This window comes from Mus caroli, unplaced genomic scaffold (genome assembly GCF_978045245.1).
Source record: "Mus caroli unplaced genomic scaffold, Mus_caroli_1 scaffold_7, whole genome shotgun sequence".
Lineage (NCBI taxonomy): Eukaryota > Metazoa > Chordata > Mammalia > Rodentia > Muridae > Mus > Mus caroli.
Window position 1 is genome coordinate 40,292,798 of NW_028227262.1, and position 24,108 is coordinate 40,316,905.

General features: G+C 43.3%; 1 protein-coding gene across 15 annotated transcripts in view; it reads right to left on the minus strand.

Moving 5' to 3' along the window:
• The window catches only part of Itpr1 (inositol 1,4,5-trisphosphate receptor type 1), a 338,511-nt gene that overhangs the window by 169,404 nt on the left and 144,999 nt on the right, over window positions 1–24,108 (minus strand). For 10 of the 15 annotated variants that reach the window (XM_029478988.2, XM_029478985.2, XM_029478978.2 and 7 more), the window contains exons 11-20: window positions 21,156–21,251; window positions 19,537–19,581; window positions 15,727–15,881; window positions 7,871–7,970; window positions 6,803–6,963; window positions 6,345–6,486; window positions 3,567–3,725; window positions 3,276–3,448; window positions 2,434–2,553; window positions 873–1,067 (exon numbers count right to left, since the gene is read on the minus strand). In XM_029478988.2, the coding sequence (XP_029334848.1) occupies window positions 873–1,067; window positions 2,434–2,553; window positions 3,276–3,448; window positions 3,567–3,725; window positions 6,345–6,486; window positions 6,803–6,963; window positions 7,871–7,970; window positions 15,727–15,881; window positions 19,537–19,581; window positions 21,156–21,251 (1,346 nt within the window). The remainder of the gene's footprint in view (window positions 1–872; window positions 1,068–2,433; window positions 2,554–3,275; window positions 3,449–3,566; window positions 3,726–6,344; window positions 6,487–6,802; window positions 6,964–7,870; window positions 7,971–15,726; window positions 15,882–19,536; window positions 19,582–21,155; window positions 21,252–24,108) is intronic. The other 5 variants (XM_029478979.2, XM_029478989.2, XM_029478987.2 and 2 more) reach the window with 1 other exon arrangement.

Genomic DNA, 24,108 nt, shown 5'->3' on the forward strand with positions numbered 1-24,108 from the left:
TTGTGTAAACTTCATCAGTTGAGTTTTGCTAATCTGAAAATCTAAAATGCTCCAAAGTCGGAATCCTTCTGAACATCATGCTTGGGCTTCCCACAGTTCTCGGTTTCAATCTCAGAATTTGTAGCCTAGGGCTACATGATTTGGATTAGTCCAAACCCCTGCTTTTTACCATAGGTTTGCATACATGAACACCGATAAATAAATTATGAGAATACAGGTGTGTGCACACATATGGAGACATTTTCTGTTTCTGCAAATATTCGGGAAGACTGGCACTATTATGGCTATTTTAAAGATAAGGACTCTGGGACACAAAGCCAAATTCAGCCAAAGCAGAAAGGCTAGTTAAGAGATGAGGATTTGACCAGATGCAGCATGGGCCCACAGCTGCCTGCTGCTGACTGTGTTATATACAGGCTGTGCTGTTTATGGGTCAAGTGTAACAAAGGCTGGTGCATGCTCTTGTCCTTCCTATGACATGGACACACAGAGATAACATTAGACTATGAGTCCATGGCATCTTCTACTTAATCTTCACAAAGCACACATCTGACTTTCCATTGGACAATCTTACTGCAGGGCACCACTCTACGACTTAGAACAGTGGTTCTCAACCTCTCTAATGCGCCAGCCCTTTAATACCGTTCTTCATGGCATGGTGACCCCCAACCATAAAATTATTTTTGTTGCTACTTCATAACTATAATTTTGCTACTGTTATGAATTACAGTGTGTGTTCTGACTGTCTTAGGTGACCCCAGGAAAGGGTTCTTTGACCCCACCCCCAGGTTGAGAATCACTGCCTTAGAGTCACCAACAAGAAAACCATATGCCCCCACGTGCTGCGGCTGTCCAGCAAGCCTCCCACTCACCTGTAGTAGCTGAGGATGTCCCTGTCTTCCTTCTGTCCCTCTTTAGCATCTTGCGCCAATTCCCTAACACTCTTACTACGGATCTCTTTGTTGCTGTCCCTCCAGAACAGCCACACCTCTTCCTCATCTTCCCCGGCTTCCAGAGCATTCTCTCCAGTGGAAACGCCTTCAAACTCAAAACGAGAAAGAACCAACCTATGAAAGAAGAATAGGAGATAAGAGTTCAGTTTTTATGAAATCCTTTGAAGTCTTGCCTCCCTTCTAGCACAGAGACACACAGAAAGCCACTTTGTTCTTTCTTTCTCCCAGTGGCAGAGCCACAAAGATCTGTGTGGTCTTGGGATTTCTCAACTAGCACAATTTTTCCTCCCAGTAGACATTTGGCAGTATCTGTAACATGTTGGTTGTCACAATGCTGGGAGATGCTACTAAGATTGTGTAGCCATAATCTAGGGATACTTTTGCAAACATCTACAGTGACAGAACATTTTCTGCCATGAAGTCATCTAGCCTTAAAATGTCACGGTGCCAAGGTTGAGGCACTTTGCATTAACACAAGTCCCCAAATTAAGTTACAACTAAGGAAAAAAACTGCACCACTTGATTTCACCTTAATTCTTTTAATACAGTCTACACTGCTCTAGTACAGTCACCAAAAAAATGCTCTTTTAATAAAAGTAAATATCCACTATTACCAAAATAGTAATAATAGTAATTATGATTAGTATCCACCATAACTATAGTATAGTACTTATATATATAATAATTATAATAAGCACTACTTAAACACTTTTCCAATTTTTTTTTTGTTGTGTGCTACAATGGATGTGTATATGTCAGTGGACAACTTGTGGGTTCTCTCCTCTCACCATGAGTTTCCAGGGAATTGAACTAGGCTCTCAGGCTTAGCAACAGATGCCTCCATTCTCTGAGCCACCTCACCAGCCCATCATACTTTTGAACAGTGATAACTTACAACTCCTCCCAACACTGAATTAATACTAACACTGGGTATTTGTTAGCATCATTTACTTTTTTTTAAAGATTTATTTTATGTCTACGAGTACATCGTTGCTATCTTCAGACACACCAGAAGAGGGCATCAGATCCCATAACAGACGGTTGTGAGCCACCATAGGGTTGCTGGGAATTAAACTCAGGACCTCTGGAAGAGCAGTCAGTGCTCTTAACCACTGAGCCATCTCTCCAGCCCTGCATCCTTTATTTTTTAACGAGTGATAGAACTTCAATGGCTCATCAACTCTTTAAACTATGTGTCAAATGCTCTCTGGTGGGTTTATACAACTTTAGAGTATAGAGAGTAAGTGACCTTCTGTACAGAAGATACTATGTACAGAAGGTCACATCAAAAGCCAGCTAAACCACAAGCTCAACAGTTCTCTTAAGCAAGGCCTGTGAAACAAAACTGAAATGCTACCAAAACCAACATGAGACCAGCTCTGCACAGAAGAAGGAGCTAGGTTTATTCCCCATGAGCATATACAGCCATTTGATATCAAATGTATCTCATGGTTAGCATATGTCCCCAGATGGTACTCACTTGGTCTCAATCAGGATGTCAGCATTGGTGGGATTCAGCACAGCTTTACAGATGAGCTCCTGCGTCACAGGGATTGACTTGTTCATGGATACACAGAGGTCAGAGAGGTAATCCAAGAACCTAACCAGAAAGCAAGCAAGCAGGATGCTGTACACATACCAAGCAGAGGGAGCCTGACTTCCTCGAGTAGACAAGTCCTACATTCTTTAACCTGGCTTATACCAGTTTCCTCATCCATCAGCAAAGACATAGTATATGGTTTCTAAGGGCTTTCCTGAGGATTAAATGTGAAGCCTCATAAAGACTGGACTCAGGAGATGCTGTAGAGAGGGAGTAGTGGCCATGTTTATAGCAGCATTGATGACTGTACTGTGAACTGCTTCCCACGTCACCTGAAATCTCGGGGAGAGAAAGCAGGAAGAGATAGGGAAGGAATGGGGCAGATTTGTGGTATGAGAGGATGGGAAGAATGCACTCAGATACAGGAAAGCAGCCAGGAGACAACTGAGTATAACAAGGGACATAGTGACAGTATGGGCAGGAGTCCTGAGAGCCACAAGGCCCAAAGAGCGAGTGAGCAAAAATAAATGTCTTTTACTGTGTGTCCTGCGACCGACAGCTCACAGATATTTACCCTTGCTCATTTAGCAAATGAGGGAGATCACTGGTAAACCCTGAAGTTGGGGCTGCAGCAAGGGGTCAGGTACGGCATTCCTGCCTCTACACATCACAGGGACACTGGAAACTGACTGCTGCCAGTCCCCAGGACGCAGTAGGGGACAGCTACAGTTCTGCATTTAGGTGGACAGAGGCCTCCTCTCGAGTCCCCTCTGGTGCCTCACCTGGGCTCCCTGTTCTTTCGCACCAGGCTGACAAACGTGTCAATCTCTGCCGCGGTGATGTGCTTCTCCAGGAGTTTCCTGTTGTTGTGGAGCAGGGCAGTGATGGTGTCTTCCGCCAGCACGTCATAGCCAATCTGCTTCTGCATGAAGCCAAACTGCTTGGCTATGTACTCCTTTTAGGGAAAGAAACACAGATCAACAGGGGAGATGAAAAGACATCGTGGTAATGTTAAACATCAGAAAAACTAGCAGAAGAGCCAACAATCACTTCCTGTCCATCTTGATCCCCACCTGGTTCTTCCTGTAGTCTTGCTGTGAGTGTCGCAGGACCCTGTAGCAGAGTCGGCAAATATGTCTGAAAGGAGCATGGCGCTGATCTCCCAGCTCCTCCAGCCGAAGCATTGGGCCATCCCCGCAGTCCGTGAAGGGGGCCTGCAACAGCTTGAAGATCTGTTTGTGAAAGAAAGAGCAGGCTGCCATCACTCCATGGTTTTGTTTGTTTGTTTGTTTGTTTATCTGTTTGTTTGTTTGTTTTGTTTTTCGAGACACGGTTTTTCTGTGTAGCCCTGGATGTCCTGGAACTCACTCTATAGACCAGGCTGGCCTCAAATTCAGAAATTCGTTTGCCTCTGCCTCCCAAGTGCTGGGATCAAAGGCATGAACCAAGACCGCCCAGCCACTCCGTGTTTTAAACTCTAACTCTTTCCAGGAAGGACACAACTATAGGGATAATGGGATTATATGAAAAGGTTTCTCTATCCAAACACATCAAGAAACTGACACCTGAATCTGCCAGTCAGCTGGGCTGGGCACCCACTCATTTATTTGTCCCCATACACAGGACAGAGCATTGTTTAGCTGCATTCAGGGAAGGATTAATGTTGAAATCACACACCTTTATGACTTCTGCCAGGGACAAAATCAAAATAGATTAGCATTGATCCAGGCACTAAAACTGAAGTTGGGAGGACTTGTTAGGCCAGGTGTCACACATGTCCACAGTTCAACTTTTGAACTTAGCTGTCTTTGCATGCACACACAGGTATAGGCTAACCTCAAACACTGAGCTGACCAGCAACTCCTGGGAGGAGACTCAGTAGGTATCATAACAGTTTGGAACTATCTGCCTAGCATCATAAGACTATCCGACCCCTTTCCTGAAAGGCAGTGTGACCTTGGCCACACCAACCAGAAGTCTTCACAAACAGGATGCAGTTAGCCAGCCTGTTTGTGGATTAAGCTATAAAAACAGCTATCATTGACAGTGCTCTCAGAGGGCTGCTGGACTTGATGCCTCCTGGACTACAATCCTGGTAAGACCAAAATGAATGTAACTCTTTGCGATCAGCCAGATGAACTGGCTCTCAGGAACACTGGGTAACCGTGCCAATCATGTCCACAGTAACCATGCCCTCTCCATGGGAGAACACAGAGCATAGTGTCTAAACTATTTCAGTTTGCTAAGGATGAAAACAGATAGCAGTTGCACATCAGGCGTACAGCTCCGTATATAAGTGACCAACACTCTTTTAGCCCCTCAAGGGATGGCTAGCATGGAAATGAACAAGGACGCTAAGCAAGAATTGTAATCTGGCTTTCAACACATGAAACATCTGGGTATGATTCATTCTTGGACTTCAAACCTTGTTGAAATGTGAATTTTGTCTATCCCAGCCCAACAGGAAGAAGGATTTCTACATGCCAAGTTTTCAGGGAGAACCATGGGGCTTTGGAGCTTGTCTCTCTTTTCATTTTGGTCACCAGCAAGGTCCAAGGAATAACTAAGCAAATCTCACAGCTTTAGAGAGGTGCACGGCACATGCTCAGAGTGTGTCCTCCACTTGGATTTGTCATGCTCCTCCCTCTAATTCATCCACTTATTGAAGTTAACACTGTCCATACTCAGAATCCTAAAGGCCTTGAAAAGCTCAAGGTAAAAGCCTGGTTCCCGAAGCGGCAGTTGTTGAGATGTGAGTCCTTAGCCACCAGCAGATTCATAGCTGAATAGATTTCATAGGAGAGGCATGTTCAAAGGAGCAAGCTCCTCTCTGCTCCCCCCATGCAGGGGTTAGCAGACCACATATTCCCCAACATCACGTATCAGAGCCCAAGAGTGACAGGGCTAGTGACCATGGACTGAAACTCCTGCAACTACAACAGACCTTTTCTCTCTGAGATTTTTTTTTTCCAAGCTGTGTCGTCACAGTGACAGGGCAGAAAGCTGACTCCTACAAGCCAAATGTCATCTAGATATTTCCTGTGAACTCACACTCCTTCTTCATGAAAATATTTAGAAGTGATCACTAAAGCTGTCCATGAGAGCTAATACAGGCCTTCTGTGTTTGTCAAGTACTGCAAATTCCCTAAACATCTGCAGTAACCGTAAGGAAATGTGGCACATTATATTAGTTTTGAAGAATGTAAAGGCGTCACCTGAACACTTCCTAGGGTACCTAACAGGTAAGTGAGCGCTCACTCAGCCCACGTTCAGCAAGTACAATGCCTGTCAATGGGACTGGGGCATTGAGTCACAAGAAGGCACGGAGAGCTGTACACATCTGAAAAGGCTGCCAGCTACATTGTGGCACCTATACGGTAGTCTGAACAAGGCAGAACACGGACACAGAAAGGAGGAGTGGGTGGAAGGCGTGGTGAAGAATGATGAATGACAGGTGAAGCAGAAGAGCTGGGGGGCAGAGAACTTTTCAGGCCATGATATTGTGATAGTGCACGCATGCCATTGTTATCTGTCAAAAACAAATCATGTATACCTCTAAGAGAGGTCCAAAAACTATAGACCTTGAGTGACAGTGATCTATTGACCTATGGTCACCCCTGCGATAAATGATCCATTTTGCTGCAGGATGTTGACTCTGGGGCAGGGGATACAGGAGGACACTCTCCTGTCACGTGTATTTGCTACACACTTAGAACTACTCTAAGAAATCAGTACTTAAAAGTCCATCCTCCGAGTCTTCGGGATGAAAATCATCCCTGTCTCTTTGTATGAGCAGGGATCCCACAGGCTTCTCACAGAGCCCACCCCAAAGCACATCATGGCTCACCGACCTGCTTGAGAATATTCTGTTCCCTCATCAGCTTCTGCCGCTCTCGGTTGGGCTTAGAGAAGACTACTTCAAGCACGTCTTGGCCAGAGTTAGTTCCACCCGTGACAAAGTAAACCAAGTCTTCCAACAGCTTCGTGACAGACCTTAAGAGACAGAGATTGCTAAAGTTAGGTTTCAAACTTCTACAGGCTAAAAGCCTTGCCTAGAAAGGTCCAGACTTTAAGAACAAGGTAAACAGAAGAGAACTCAGCTTTCTAGCAGCTGCGGCTAACTGAGCTGCATAATACAACGGAAACAAAACAAGACACATGAGAAGATAAAAGTGACCATATCTGGACATCATAAATTGAAGCTGCCCGCAAAAGCTCAGGCCTGACCCTCTCACACACAGCTCTGCAGTCTTGATGCTCTTGCTCCCAAGGGCTTTTCCCGTCTAGCCACCCGTGAGGACACCCTCACCTTCTCTCATTCTGGGTGATGGTGCCCTTTTCCAGCTTCCCAGCGATGGAGCCCAGCACCTTGCTGGCATCATTGGCAAAGTCCAGGTCCCGAACCTCAGCAGGGGAAACAGGAACTATGGCGAATGCTTCCTTGTCCTCCTTCAGGGGAGAGGTACCAATCTAAAAGGCAAGGGAGTTGGAGGATAACCTTGATTGGGAAAGTAAGAGGGTAATCAAACACTTTGTTTACAGGAGATTGGGCAATGCAAGGAACTTGAAGTTCTCTTAGCATTAATATCAAGTAGACATAGGAAGCTTCTAGAAGAATGTTCTCCAAATAGAAAATTAGTTTTGGGGGGAGACTGGTAAGTAGTAAAGTGGGGAGGTATTTTTTTTTAACATCTGCATTGTATATATTCCTTGTGCTTGGAACTACTGTGTTACACAGAGCCATGGGAGTACACACTGTACGGTGAGTAAGGGAAAGAGCAGAAGGAAATGGGGGTGAATACAGCCAACAGGAGCAACTGTAATCTTAGCATCTCCTTGGTCACAGGGAGGATGGAAGATTCTGATAGCTAAGTAACATTTCATGAAGACAGAAAATGTAAATACAGAAAATGGCAATTACTTACTTGACAGAACAGAGAAAGACTATGGCAGTCTTTCAATATTTCTGAACCTGAGCACACCCATAAGAGAAAATAAAATTCTAAAAAGAAAAATCCCAGGTGTATTCATGCTATATAAGCTTAGCGACTGGTGGAGAAAAGGCATATTTATATGCCTTATATAGACTGGGGGAAAAATACTAATGATACAGGGGGAATCAATAAGATATCAATGTATCCCTGACACAAGCAAACATTCCCATAGCCAGTCACGTTAAACATGAAATGCAGAGAACTGCTCAATGCCAATGGAATAAAACAAAAGGTCTGGTTATTGTCAAAGCCCTAAGCTTGCTTCACCCAGATCCCCGGGAATACATCTTTTTAAAAATCACAACAAGTTTGGCCATGACTCTACTCTGACCAAAGAGCCCTTTCATCAGAGATGAAGGGAGATGAGCAGGCTCTGGGCTTACTTTCAGCATCACTGGTTTTTCCTCTTCCTTGTCAATGGGGATGTTTGTGCTGTGCACCCAGGTGTTGGTACACAGGTGTCTGAGACGGACATAGGAGTTCCTAAAGGGAAGCAATGACAATGATCAGACAGGGGGACATTTTGGGTTACTCTACAGTTAAATAGCATTCTGTCAAAAGGGAACAGGCTACCAAAACAGTTCTCTACTATAGACACTGGGCGGAATACACCTGGGAATCAGTGGCCCCTGTCACCAATGTGCTGACAATAAAAAATAACTTCATGAGGAGTCTAAGGTTTTGGAAATATGTGATATTTCTGAAAGATACTCTGCCAGTAAATACTAGAAATAGCATGAGACAGAGCCACAGAACTAGGTATAAATTACTGTGTATTAGGACTTGTCATAACAGTTAATAATGGAAATTTTAAAGCAAAAAAATAAGATTATAAAATTTCTGAAAAAAAAAGAGATGAGTAAGTGTTTATTTATTCTGTGGGCAGGTAGAGCTTTTTAAAGTATGTAATAAAGTACAATTTTAAATTTTAAAACAAAAAGAGGGGTGAATTTGATTACATGACTGAAAATTTGAATCTTCTATAGAGGAAGTTGTGTGTGTGTATGTGTATTACATAAAACTATTATTGACCAAGAAACCGGAAAAAACAAAAGAATAACACACATATTTTAAAAGTTATTGATATACACACACAATAAGAAACAGACATATGGGGCTGGTGAGATGGCTCAGTGGGTAAGAGCACCCGACTGCTCTTCCGAAGGTCCAGAGTTCAAATCCCAGCAACCACATGGTGGCTCACAACCATCCGTAACAAGATCTGACTCCCTCTTCTATGGAATGTCTGAAGACAACTACAGTGTACTTACATATAATAAATAAATAAATCTTTAAAAAAAAAAAAAAAAAAAAGAAACAGACATATGAAACTGGGAAAGGACACAGCCAATACTTTAATGATAAATATCAGTTGTTAATAAATATTCAACTTAGTATGTAACTAAGACAGAATGGCTTCCTATGGCAGGCATCTTGCTTTAGTCATAGGACTGACCAGGGGCCTTGACATTTTAGACACAAGCTATATCCCTGAGCTGCAGTAGAATGTAATCAGTCATAACTCTAGAAAGGAGTCCGCTAGCTGGGATAACATGATAAAGGAATACAAGAACACAAGCACATATATCTTCTTTTATTACCAACTCCAAATTGAGATTTTTTTTTTCTAAAAGAAACAACAGCTCAGGTGCAGCATGTATTATAAAGATGTGCACGTCAGTGTTATAAGACTAAAGAACTGTACTATCTAATGCTTCACAAGACAGTCTATTACAGGCTAAGTATTGCCAGTTTCTTAAAATGATGACAGATAATAATCACTTACTTGAAAACACTTCTACAATACAGAATTCCACTAGGATCATGCAAAGTAGCTGATGGTTTCATGTATGGAATATCACATGTTATGTGTGTGCCCAGAGACCTGTTGGAACCTACATGAACCAGAATCTTAAATGCCACCAATTCCCTCTGGATAATTGAATTGCACATAGTTGCTACCTGCTTCTTTGTCTTCTACGTGGCCTAAAAACTATTTTATGTTTGTTTCTTTATTTGATGGTCACAAATCGTGGAGTTTAAGATATTTTTCAACTCTGCTTCACTTCTAAAGTAGCAGAAAACAATGGAAGGATTGTTGCCCTTCAAGGATTCGCTGCTGCATTAGTAAGACAAGATGACAGCACATCAAGCAAGCAGAAACAACAGGAAATGGGCACTAGAAAGCATGTGGTTCAGAGACAGTTGAGGACTCGGAATCCTGAAAGCATTGGCACAGAAAACAGATGACTTGGGACTAGAACTTGACACTGGTGTGCTAGAGGCAAGCACGATGGTAGAAAACATTCAAAGTAAGAGTACCTGAGGACCAAGGCAGACCATGCCCCATTTGTGGGGAAGAGACGAAGCTAATCCTGCACCTTCAGTAGACCTTAGCTTTCTTTGCTGTAACTCCCCTCCACATTCTAAGGCCAGAAGACAGAAGCCCTACCTAATATTATTTACTTTGATCAGCATGAATTAGACTATGTGGACAAGATATTAAACAGAGGCATTTGCAGTTTTCTACTTGAGTTTTATTCATTTTCTGGATTTTCAGAGGGCAACCAAAGCTTGGAGCATAGTTTTCACTGGATAATTATATTCCATAGAGTTCTATAACAAATGCCATCAAAGACACATTCAAAGTACATTCAATCAATTCTTCTGAAGTTGAAGAATTCCTAATACTTAACTCAAAAGTTATGTTGTCGGGACAAGTACACAAAACTCATACAAGTAGATACTCCCCCAATGCTCACTTAAAATATCTAACCATGTGTATTGCAGTTTTATTATCTGGCTCAATATATCCAGGATTAGTCATTATCCTGCTTGGCTCTGAAGCATTCCATCTACTGCCTATTACAAAAATGCATCTCCTGGTATCATTTGACAGATGTCCATGTGCCTAACCTTAAACACTGCGATCTGTAATAATAATAAAAAAAAATACAGTACAATTTTAAAGTGACTTGTAGGTTAGCACACACAGTCATATGGAATCAGGATGGCATCCTAATATTCCTGTGTTGCTAAATTTTGTTCTCCTATGTTCCTCCAATGGCACTCCTGCACTGCAGAGTGCTAATATGCAGAGAATGGGATGTGTTGCTCTTTGGGTTACTTAATTTTCACAGGATTAATGAATAAGAGACGCTATTCTCTTCTGGCTCTGAGGATGGCAGCCAAGAGCAAGAATGAAGAAAAAAGTCAGGGTAAAGATCCAGCAAGCTCATACATGAACACACTGGGGGACCACACCTGGGCTTTTCTCCTCCAAGTCTGCATGTGGGCGAGTCCTTGCCTCACTGAGGACTAGGACACCTGCTCACAAAGAAAGATGGCCACGAGGAAGCAGTAGGGAAGGGTGAAGCAGAACACAGAGGCAGGGGCCTCCACCAGCAAACACCACCTAGACAGCTGACTAGAAATGTAAACTGTGCTTCTCCTCAGGATTATGGGGGCTTCCAAGCCACTGGAGAAGACAGGCTGACTAGTTCCTCATTCTCTCTTTGCCAAGGAATGCAATAAAGAAGAGTCTCATGGGCCATGTGATATTTTAAATCACATCTTTCAGTTCTTCACTAGCCTAACAATCTTTCAACACATGTTTCCTGACATTCTAAGAAAAATCACTAATCTTCAGAACTGATATAATGGAAAATCGTTTAAACTGCAATGTTTTTGAGTTCTGCAGACCAGTACCTTTTTACATAATAGGTAGTCAATGAGAACAGAAGATTTGAAAATACAATATATGCGACCTCAAAATATATTTTAAAATATTCCCAAACGAGCCAAGACTCTAAATGTAAACAATGAAAATGAATAAAATCTTAAAAGAATATATCAGTATAAAATTTTGTGGCCATGGTTGTTTTTTTTTGTTTTTAAGTCAAGAAGCTAAAAGCTGAATCAGACTAAAAAATAAATTGAATCCGTCAGGATACCATCGAAGAACAGAAAGATAACATGCAAGGAAACATTTGCAAATCGTGGATCAGATAATATTTGGATCTAGAAAACACACAAGTCAATAATAAAAAAGGATATATAACTAATATAGAACAACATGAAGACCTGTACTAAAGGGTAGCAGCATTAGGAAGGTTGAGAACCACTGCACTAGCGAGCCATCTGCTCATCCAGGCTCATGGCTGTTCTATTCCCAGCAGGTAGGAACCAGGCTTCAGCATGAACGTCCATCAACAGAACAGATATGAAAACGGTGGTATATGTATATAATGGACTATTACCCACTTGTATGGGAAGATGAAAGCTGCAGGCAAAAGGATGAACTCTAAGAAATTATACTGAGTGAGGTACCCTGAAAGACGGTCACCCTTGCTCTCTCCATAGACAGATCCTGCCCTCAAATCTTTTGTTTCATGTGTTTAACTTGGAGCAGGGATGGAAGGCAGGCAACTAGAAAGGGGCCTTCTGTAGGGGGAAGAGGATGTTAAGGGAGGAGGTAGATGATGGGAGAATTGGAAGTAGAGAGGTGGAAGGCAGCAGGGGAGGAAAGGCTTAAGCAGGGGTGGGAACAGGGGGGGGGCAGATTCAGAAGATGGGGGAAGGGGAGGGCTAGCCACATGAAAGTCACACTTGATGTACACCAACCAAAAGACAAAAACAGTAAGAGCTGGGCTAGCAGGACACCGTGAATTGAGAGGAGGAGATTGAAGATTAAAGACTGAGTGGGGATGGCAGAGATGAAGGGGTAGCCAGAGGGACAACCAAAACTCAGGGTCCATGAAAAAGCCTAACAGAAACCCGCCACTTAGTAAGCTCATTTTAAAATCCAACTAAAAAAATATAGTCAGTTTAAACAGAATTATCCTGCATGAGAGGACAATGCTGCTTCTAGAAGTCTTGGGTTATTAAATGAGCATTGCAGTACAAGACATGGGATTCCTATGAGTTATTGGTAAAAAAAATCCTAGTGCTCTCTAAAGTAGCATGGGTTGTTGGATTGCCCTTGCTTACCCAGCATAACCACATGGCAAGAACCCTGCTGCTGAAGATACCACATGATCTGACTGTAGGACACAGGGATGTCAATCCCAAACCTCCCGAGAGACATTCACCCTGATTGCCACTTTTATGGTGGCAGAAGGGGCTGTGCAGGCAACTGGGGGGGAGCAGGCATCCACGGTCTTACCCAGTGCTGAACCCTTTATGTTACATTACTAACCTGCCAGGCATGATGTGCCCATTTGGGTAATAGTGGCACAGTTGTTATAAGGCAACTAACCACTTTCTGATTGGATTTCAGGCCCACTCTGCTAAAAGGAATTTTATGCCTTATGCTGTAAACCTTGTCAAAAGCACAGGCATGACTAAGGACCTCATAGGCCTGGAAGCAGAGTCTACTTTTCTTCTGCTGCTGAATGGTCACACTATCAGCATGCCTTTATAAATAGTCACGCTCATACCCATAGAACCACAGCAGATGAAGGCTGCACTTGACTTTTGAAACAGAGAAGGTTCTTTTTTGTGGTGGACAGAAGTCAACGAAGGGAGGCAGACTTGGTCAGTGTGCTGAGAATAAGAGACTGAGTGTTCAACCTAGATGGAATATTGCTACTACCAGGGGAGCTCAGGGAACATACAGAAGAGGAAGCAAAAACAAAAAACAAAAAACAAAAAACCAACCAACCAACCAAACAAACAAACAAAAAAAAAAAAAACGGTGAGAGCTGGAGAACGGGAAGAGGTGTTGGGAAATGCAGCCTTCTGGCTGTGGCATGCTTGTTACAGTATCTATGGTTACCTGTATTAGAGCAATTCTGAAGGAAACTAAAATAATAGGTTACAGATCTAGAAGAAAGCTGTGTATACCTGCAGGCTTTTAAAGATGGATACCTGTAGCCTGCCTCAGATTCTCAAGGGGTTACCAAGCCAGCAGAGCTTAACAACAAGGAATCTGGCTGAATAGCAAACAAAGGCCTTCTGCCTTGTAAGGTTCTGTTCTCTGTGGGCACTACCTTACACTTCTACCTTTGGGAAGGGACAGGAATATCAAATGAGCACAAGTCAAGGATCCTGAATTCTGAGAGCAATTACACAGGGTGAGGTTAAGTTTCCCAGTCATCCTCGGGCTGAGCAGGAAAATGACAAGGCAGGCACAATGAAGCACAGAGGTGTCCTCAGCGGAGGGCCCCATGAAAACCCAGTCAACACTGGTGAGACATCAGACACCCAATGCAGAGCGGAAGGGTGAGAAGGACTATCTCACTGTGAGACAATGCTGTCCTAGCCATTTACCAATACAAGCTCTGCTACAGGACTCTAATTTATGACACTGCTTAAACTCTCTGAGTCTCAATGTCTTTCTATAAGAGAGTATATAATTCCTAGCTCACAGCGCTTCAAACATGACAAAATTATAAATTATGTAAGATGAGTCTACTATCTACTTAGCACTATGCATCCCATGTCACTGGAACTCAATGAATAAGATTGTTCTTGACTTTGTCAAGAACAGATTTTTGACAAGGTGTGCTAGTACACACTTTTAATCCCAGGGCTTGAAAGGCAGAGGCAGGAAGACCTATGTGAGTTTCAGGCCAGCTAGGGCTACAAACTGGGACCCTACCTCAAAATAAATAATAAACAATCAAACAAACAAATAAATAAGTGACTTTTGGGGCTAGTGAGATGGTTCAATACATAAAGCAATCATAGTAACACAAGTATGGCACTTGGAGAAGGTTGGAAAGATGCCTCAGTGGTTAAGAACTCTGGCTGGGTGTGGTTCCCAGCACCCACATGGTAGCTCACAACTGTCTGTAAAGTCTGTGGGCAGCTAGCTGGCAAGCACATTGTGCAGTGACATTCATGCAGACGAAAAGTCCATACACATGTATTAAAATACAGAACTCTAAAAAATTTTTAAAAGAAAAAGAATGGCATCTGAGTTTGAGCCCTAGAGCCTAGAGAAACAAACGCTATCCTCTGATGCCCATGCTCACAGCGGCATGCACAGCCATTTACACACATCACGCACAATACTATACTTGTTAAACACAATGCCAACATTTGTTTAAAGATTGGCTCATCCATTTATAGCACGATTTAAGAATATGTTTTTGTTTGTTTGCTTTTTGAGATGGGATTTCTCTGTCTAGCCTTGGCTGTCCTGAAATTCACTCTAGACCAGGCTGGCCTTGAACTCAACAAAGGTCCTATGTCTGCCTATCAAGTGGTGAAACTAAAAGCATGTGCCACCACTGACCAGCTATGAAAAATACACTCTTAGGCAACAAAAGTAATAGCTAAGTTGAATAAAATACATGAAAAGGAACACTGATTTAACCTCCTAAAATTTTAAATAAGCTTACTACGCACCCAGTGATTTTTTCACTTTTTAAAATTTTCTCTTCAATTATTTAGCCAGTTAAGAAGAGACAGCCTAGGTTTGGGGAAGGAGGAAAAGGGGTAAAGTTACTGAACTGCTTATGGTATGGATTGTTTACCTAAACATCGCACTATTAAATGGTGTGTGTGTGTGTGTGTGTGTGTGTGTGTGCGCACACACCTGCATGAATACAGATGTCAAAGGACAACCTTTGGTGTTAATTCTCACCTTGCACACTTTGCTTGAGTCAGTCTCTTGCTCACCACTGACATACGAGGCTGCCTGCCTCAGAAGCTTCCAGGCATCTCCCATCTCTAGTTCCCATCTCGTCAGAAAAGCACTGTGATTACAGATGCAGGCTTTACATCTTTTACACTCAGCTTTACTTTGGTGACAGGGACTCAAACCGAGATCCTTTAGATTTAATGCCAAGCATGATATCCCGTGTTTCTCCCCAGCCCAAATACAGTACACTTTAAGTAAGAATTTTTTTTAAATGTGTATGTGCGTTTGCATGTGTTTATGTGTTTCTTGTGCATGCAGTGCCCACAGAGGCCAGAAGAAAATATCAGACCCCATAAAACTGGAGTTAAAGATAGTTGAGAGCCACCATATATGTGCTGGGAACAAAATCTGGATCCTTTGTGCTCTTAACCCCTGAGCCATGTCTCTAGCCTTATAAATATAGTACCTTTTACCCAACTATCAACAACTTACCATTGATGACCCATACAAAACTCCATGTCATGTTAGAGCCAGTCCAAAGGCTGATTCACTACCTCTTCATAAGTGCTTTGGTTAAAGTCCAGGCTGCTTTGGATTCGGGCCATCAAGACCGCCCTGATTCTTTTGAAATAAGAAATTTTAAAATGATACCTTGGGACAAGGCTGTCACCTCCACGCAGAGTTGTGGGGTCTAGCTCAAAGATAGAGGAGATGTCGTTGCCTTCAGGTACGGAGACCAGAGAGTATACCATTTTTTCTTGCGCATTTCTCAACCTGCTCCGAGATGCATCCTGATCAGGGTCCACCTGGGGGCAAAAGGTGTGGAGTGAGGATCTCAGTAGGTTACAGCCTCCCTTAACATCATCTGTCCAGTCCACAGGAAGAAATGAGAAGAGACAGTGAGTGTCAGCGGCTGGCAGGAGAAGGACCGGTTTCAGAGTAGCCCTGCACAGTGACCACGGCCACCTGATCCGAGGCCACTCATTCTCTACTGTCATACAAAATCTTCAAGCACTGTGAAATAATAACAGCATATGACTATAGAAAAAGAGCTACAAGAACTGAAGACCTTCACTCCATATAGTTACAAGGAAACTTGGCCTGTCAGCCTTTTTTTTTTTTTTTTTTTTTGCGGTGGTGCAAAGATACAGTAATGGTTGTCTACCAAAAATAAGGCACAGATATTTTCTAGAAGAAGAAATAAGCCCTGATCCAAGTGTCCCTTAGTAACAGTTCCAGTATAGTTTGTCAAGTCACTCTAGCTCTAAAGAACACACTGGTCATTGATTAAGAAGTCCACTGCTGCTGAAGTAAAGGGCCACTCATGCTACAGCGGGATTTGGTTGAAATTAAGGAAAATCCTTCATAGTAAGACGTGATGAACAATGAAGGTGTCCTGGGTCTCCAAAGCAAAGGCCACATGTCAGAGATGTTAGCAAGTGGCCTTAGCCTGAATGCCTGACCAGATGGACTCCACAATGTCTCTCTCAGTGACCATGCATGCAATTCTTATAAATGTTTGACATTCCTAGTAGGACCACATGCTCTGCACCTGCTGGGGAAGTACTCTTTCCTAATCCCTGGCTTGCTTCTCTCTGGATGAAACATCGTCTCCTGCGCAAACACACAGAGGAAGATACTGTAATCTAGACCAGGAAGTCACATCAAAGGCAAAGGAAAAGAAGTAAGAAAACAGCTACGCACAGCTGAGATCTAACCTCTGTTGCCCAGAAAATAGCTCTAGCCTTGTATATATCTGTAGTCTCAGCTAACAGGTCTACTGGGGACCTGGGGCTTGTGGGGATTGTGGTGGTACTGGAGCCCGAGGGTTCCAGACCTGCCCTGGCAACATAGGAAGACTCTGTCTCAAAAACTAAAGCACAACTAAAAATCCATTTAAGAAATTCTCGGTACCTAAAAACCCAAGGCATTTTACTCTCTCTTTGTTAAAGGAACATCTGGAGCAAGCACATTCTGTGCCTCTATTCAGGAAGGAAACCATGTACATCTGTTCTCACCAAATTCCTGCCCCCTATCACATGTCCTACACACCACTCTCAACACAGGGTCTGAACCAACTATAACTAAGGGCTTAGTTACAGGCAGTGATGGCATGGCAGCAGATCCTGAGGAAAACTGTGCCTTGAGTATATTTTCTTTACCTAGCCAGGGAACCCAGCAGCAGAGTCCTTGGTGTGCATGTGCCATCTAGTGGGAAGAAAGACACATGTGCAAAGAGCAGCAGAGAACAAGCCTCTGATTGGGTTTTGCTCTCTTGGGCCAGGCAAGTGAGCATTGATTTCAGAAGGCGCACCACACAGCTAGTTAGGCCTACCTCTTCCGTGATGTCAAGCTCCAGGAAAACCATAGGCAGGTGAGAAGAGGATGCTTTTCACCCAGGTTTATGACTCTAGACTCCCTTTTCTCACTCCCATGCTAAACAGCCAAAGAAGAGAAGCAGGCCCTCTCAAGGCTAATACTTGCCTATGAAGACCAATGCTGTGCTTCCAAGTCTCTTGGATACAAGTGAGACACTCTCTACACACTCATTTTCCATGTACACCCAAGGCCCAGCAACCTTGGGACCATTAGAGAACTGCCATCTTGATCCACACCCAGCCTGCTGGTGTATCACGACTAAAAGGAAGCATGAGGCTCAGAAAGACCACTCAACCCAAAAGAACCTGAGATACACATCATGTTAGACCACTCACCTAGGCATTTCCTACCTCGTGTGAAGTCAAGATGGCCTGCTGGATATGAGCACACTAAAGTCCTTACTGATCCTGTGCAACTTGAAAATGTTGCTGGCACAAAGAAGGAATCTGAGGCTCGGGGAGGGAAAGCTACTTATTCAAGCTCATATGACTTGTCGATGATCAGTCTATTTAAATAAAGGTCTGTCTTTCTTCTTCCTCCTTGGGTTTATCTTACCCTGCAAATATTGTCTTCGTTCATATACAGAACCTAACGGAACCATGCCATCTCCCATAGTGCCCATGGCTCACTTAGATAGCATCTCCCCTTCTAATGATTAGTGATTTATCTTCATGCCAAAGGTCAGACTCCCTCTGTGATACCTCAGCTGGCAGCGTTGATGCCATACATGGTAGTTTCTTCTCTCAGATAATGACAGTCTAAGAATAAGAAATATCAAACAAAACGGGCATTGGTGGCTCACGCCTTTAATCCCAGCACTCGGGAGGCAGAGGCAGGCGGATTTCTGAACTCGAGGCCAGCCTGGTCTACAGAGTGAGTCCCAGGACAGCCAGGGTACACAGAGAAACCCTGTCTCGAAAAAAAGAAAGAAATATCAAACAAGAAAAAACAGTCAGGCCAAGGGCTCAGACAAGCAGCAAACTGGATTAGCTCTGCTTTCTAAGCTGGATTAGCTGTGGGGGACAAGCTTTCCACTTGTCTGCATAAGTAAAGGTGACAGAAAGGCAATGGGAAGATGGAGAGGAGTCCCAGGCACTCTGTGGGACAGAGCGGAGGAGATGTCACTAGTAAAACCCTAGAAGTCTATGTAGTCACGGCCAGAAGTCCTCAGCCACAATGGACTTTCTTTCTTTTATTGCCAGGCCTCTACCCAAACATAACTAGAAAGTTAACCACTAGCACAAGATTCCCGGCCCCTTCCTTTGGACTTATCTCTGCCTTACTTCCCCTCCTTTATGTGCTGTTCCCAAATTTCCTAGAAAAGTAAGTGCCCTTGAGTCTAACTGCCACACCAGCCACTGAGACCAGCACACGTACTAACTTGTCAAACAAGACAGCAACGGTTTGGCATTGTGTTTGGTTTGAATTCAGCATAACCAAGCACTCTGCAAATAGAACCATTCTGTGGATATCCAATGTCCATGAAACATTACCACTGCTTTCTTCCTCCCCTACCTGGGGTATGCACAAATCAATATTCCTTGGTCATGATTTCTCCAAAGCTAAATCCATTTGTAACAAAATTCCAAATCACATCAGAGCCTAACACCATTCTGGCTTTGTAAAAAAAGCAAAGTTAGAGGTCAGCCATCTGATTGTCCCATTGGAGGACATGTGTCCCAGGCTTCATGTGTTATCTCCACAGTCGAAAAGATACTACACACTATCTCTTCAAAATCTGGATGAGTCACAGGTCAAGGTCAACAGCACTAAGAGACTATTGTTTGTAAGAGGCCACCTTTACATAAGGACCACCACCATCTCCCACCCAGAAATATTCCAAGAGATACATGCACTTCTCCAACTTAGAAGTGTAGACTCTTGACACAGGAAAACCATCAAGACCACAGGAAGATAGGACATTCTCTAAGAGAAGCACAGAACAAGACCCTGGTGAAGGTAACCTAAATCTTCCCCTTCCCCGACGCTCACAGGCCACTTGACAATTTCTTAAATGCGGCTCCAGATTGCTTGGCCTTATCCCTACCAGACAAAGACAAGAAGGCTCTTGCCTGTACTTACTGAGGGCTGAAACTCCAGGCATTCTTCCTCAAAGTCAGGGTCTACCTGATGAAAAAGAATCATTAGGAAATTAAAACATCCATTTCTTTCTCAAGGACCGGGACCCAACTGCAGGAGACGTCAATACCTGCAGTCATCCTTGAACGGCTAAGAACTTGTCCCTTTCCCCTATTCACAGAACCAGCATGCCACAACAACAACACAAGTCACAGTTACAGTACACACACAACAATCCACCAATCACTAGTAGACAGTTCAGCTCTGAGAATAGACAAGGAAAACACAACAAATTCACTAGGAAAGCAACAGGAGAGACCTAAGATAATGTCAACACAGTCATTGATAGCCCTGCTTAAGACACCTCTAGAAAGAACTACATTTACCTTAAAACATAGCAGGAAAGACAAACACTCTTAATCTTTAGCCTCATAACCAAAGGTTTTTCAAAGCTGCTTAGATGGCTCTCTTCCTCCCAAAGATTCCATCTTAAATGTCAACTTGGACTTCTTCATGGTTGGTTCTTCAGTATTCCAAAATCATCAGTTCATCCAAGTATCAAGACACTCCAGGTAGTTTACATATTTAGAATCCAAATTCCTAGGGCCCGTGGCAGCAGAAGCAGGACTGATCCTGACACAAATCCTTAGAAATTCTGAGCCAGTGGTGCCAGACACCCGTGGGCTCTTTGGATGTACTACTAGAATGTGAAAATGATCGGATGTACGTCTTCCCTCAGATCAGAGGAAAACTCCACATCAGTTACACTGCAGGATGTCCCTTAACGTAATACAGAAACTGAAGTGGAAATTCCACCCATCCTTCAACACTGAGTCTTTCCTTTGCTCAAAAAGCTTTCATAAGCTAAATATAGTAGATAAAAGGCTGAGGCAGGAGGATAGAGAATTGAAAGCCAGCCTGAGCTGCAAAGTGAGACCCTGACTCAAAAAGTTGACTTGAGTGCTTAGCATGTGTGTGTGTTTATGTGTGTGTGTGGGTGTGTATGTATGTATGTACGTACGTAAGTGCATACGTGGGTAGCGGCACATGACTTTAATCCCAGCACTCGGGGGGAGGTTAAGTGAATTGCTGTGAGTTCCAGACCAGCCAGAGCTATATAGTGAGACCTTTTCTCAAAATAATTTGTTAATTGATTCGTGATGTTCTTATGAGATTGATGACACCTATGTCCCCCCATAACACTCTGAGGAATCCGATTTCTCTATGAAATGCTCTAGTTCTCCATGCACTTCAGTGCTTCTGATTTTATTTACCATGTGACCAGGACATGTGTTAGGTGTGGGGTTTTCAGATGACTATAAGCAAAGCGGTATACAAGAGCAAAGCAGGAGAACTGCCCTAGAAACCTACAATACCATTACACTCTAACTTCCTTCTCTTTACATCTTGCTCAGGAGCCCTGTCAAGTCCCACAGTATGCCAGTCATTTGTAACTCTTCTTTTCTAGAGAAATGAGAAAGAAGAACACAGAAGGGCAGACGAAGAAGCTCGGTGGCTGGGGGCTCCCTTGAGCTTCCAGGCGTCCAGCTGCTACAGGCGAGGGAAGAACAATAACCACAGTGAACTCACTTTCCAAGAGAAAACCATATGTCGACACTTACCTCTGCAGCCAAGTAATGCCCTGTAGCCAGGTGCTTGAACCGGAAGAGGCTATTCCAGTACCCAGCTCCACCCCGACACGGGTCGTGCTGGACTACCTGCAAGAGCGAAGGTGGTTAGTGGGTGTGGAAGAGTTCTCAGCCCACAATGAAATGCCACTGAACTGGAGACAATGACAAGTCACAGTTCACTAGCGGTATTACTAAGGGGTTAGCATCCTTCTATAAAACTGTGCCAAGTTCCAAGATGGAACATCTCAAGTTACAGAATCATGAAAATGACGTTTCTCTATAAAAGGGATTGTCTCCTGGCTAACATAAAATGTCTGGAATAAGAACTAAAACACTATTTAGATCTCTGCCTTAATACTAGTAAAGTATAAAGCTCATTGGCTAGTTGTGTATGTATATGTGCATGTGTGCACACACATGCATGCACCCATCTTGTGCTTGCACATGTAAAAGCCAGAGGTTGACTTCAGGTATCTTACTCCATTGCGCTCTCTGAATCTGGAGACTTCCGTTCTGGCTAGATTGGCAGGCCAGCACGCATCTGATGATCTGCCTGTCTCTGCCCCTGCACCTAGCCCTTATGTGGCAGTGGAAATGCAAACCCAGGTCCTCATGCTCACATGACAAGTGATGAGCCATTTCCCTTACCCTAAGACAAAAGATTCTGAAATTCACCCACAAAATGCAAAAGTTGATTAATAAAAATTCAGAGATCTTTCCCATGCATGTACTTGTGTGTTGCAACACATTTGCAAAGCGGTGCTCTCAAATGTGAGAGGAAGGAGAGTCTGGGGCAATTTACCATGAAACTGTACCTTTCAGTCATAATATTGCAACTGACATACAGAACTAGTGTGCTGCAGTCTACAGATGACATCACCACAGTGAAGGAGAAAACTGGAAAGGATGTATGAAACGCATGTATTTGTTAGACAGGGAGTGGTGCACCACTGTGGTCCCTCAGAATAGGTGTTGCAGCCCAGTGAGAATATATCTAAGTACAAGGCCTTAGTCAAGGAGAAGATCAGAGTTTGGGAGGAAGAGCTATAGAGATGTAATGCTAGGCACAGAGAAAGTTCCAGAAGTTTGTCTAAATTGTTGACTGAATATTAACCCACCAATACCTAAAGACCCCATAAGACCACTCAAAATGATCAAGGTTGACAGAGGAATAGAGTGCAGTGGTAGAGCACTTGCCTACCATACACAAAGTCCATGCTTTATTCACACCTATGCACATACATATACACATGAATGTGCCTCACAGACACACACCTGAAATGCCAGTGCTCCCAGAGTTCCCATGGGGCTGGGAATGGTTCTGATTGACAAACCTTGGCCGAGAGATCCTGTGGTCCATATTGGGCGTTTACCAATAGTAACGGAGCCTCACAATGTAGACTGCTCTACCTTGACCTAGTAATGCATGAGAATGAACTTCCATGGGACCAAACTGATTCACAGGAAGGTGACTCCAACAAAACAAAACTGCTTTCTCCTAAAAAGAACAACAAATCCTATACATCCAATAAAGCTACACTTTATTGTCCTTATATGTCCTTTATGCGTCCTTCAGAGAATTACACACTCCTGCCTGCACTGTCAAGCAATAAGGCGGTGACCCATTAACTCAGTCAGATGATATTAAATGCTCCAGCTTATGTCAGGGTGGGTTGGTCAAAGTCAAAAACATATCTGAGAAATAATGACCTGTGTCATTATTGACACATACCCATAAAGTCAAGAAACATAAAGAACTCTGCCAGGATAAGCACAGACATGCACGCTCAAGGAACACCAGAGTCAAGTTTATGAGACAATACAAATGGGGGGGCGGGGGGGGGCAAAGATTTCAAAACCATTGTACTAGCATCCCAAGCATTATAAACCAAGCATTACTGCCTAATTAGAATTTGAAGTGCAACAAACCACTCTTCAGGAAATGAAAGCTTCATGGAGAGACCAGCAGCACCACGACACACTGATGGTAAGTAACAGTATGCAGAAGCTTCGGGGGTGGGGGGTAGTCTGGGGACACGTCACAGGTCCAACTCGAATCTGTCACCCATGATTCTAGTCTCGAGACATGAAAACACTTGCACACAAATGTTCATGGCTGCATTCTTCAGGGGAACCAAAATGTAAAAATGACCCAAAAGTTCTAAATGATAAGTAAATAGAGAAAAGGTTTAACTCATATACTGCTGTGTTACAGGGTGTAAGGGAAATAAAGTACTCACGCATGCCAATGTGGATGAACTCTGAAGGCAGAATCTGCATCATCTGAATGTGTGCGCCCCTTCCAGAGATTCCTATGCTGACATCTAATCCCCAAAGCTAAGGGCTCGGAGCCTTCTGAAGGGATTTACACTACACCCTCAAGCAAAAGACCCCAGAGAGCTGCCTAATTCACTGTGCTATGTAATTACATTTAGAAATCAATTTCCAGTCTTTTGTTATAGCAGCCCGAATTACAGTGAAACACTCCCCTGAGTAAGAGAAGCCACTCACAAAGAATTGTTTACAGGGAACATCCATGGAAGATGTTGACTTTGCCCAGGAGGCCGAGATGGAATGGGGGCTGGGGTGAGGATGACTAGTGACTGCTATTAGAGACAGGGTTTCCTCAGAGACGATTTTAAAAAGTTTATAGGGCCAATAATTGCACAGCCCCACGAATCTATTAGAAATTATTGAATTGAATAGGTTTCAGTGTGAATACACAGTATGACTTGCATCCCAATAAAGCTATTAATTAAAAGAAGGGAAAAACATTTATAAATGAGAGTAAAACAAAGTTACTTCCACACAAACGAGAATACAGACAATTTGTTGAACTACAACAAACATGGGAAGTTCTTCTGAAGAATGAAATCCTCTATGCAAACTTGGATCTCTCTGAAGGAACACAGGGCTTAGGGTGTAACAATGAAAGCAAGCATAG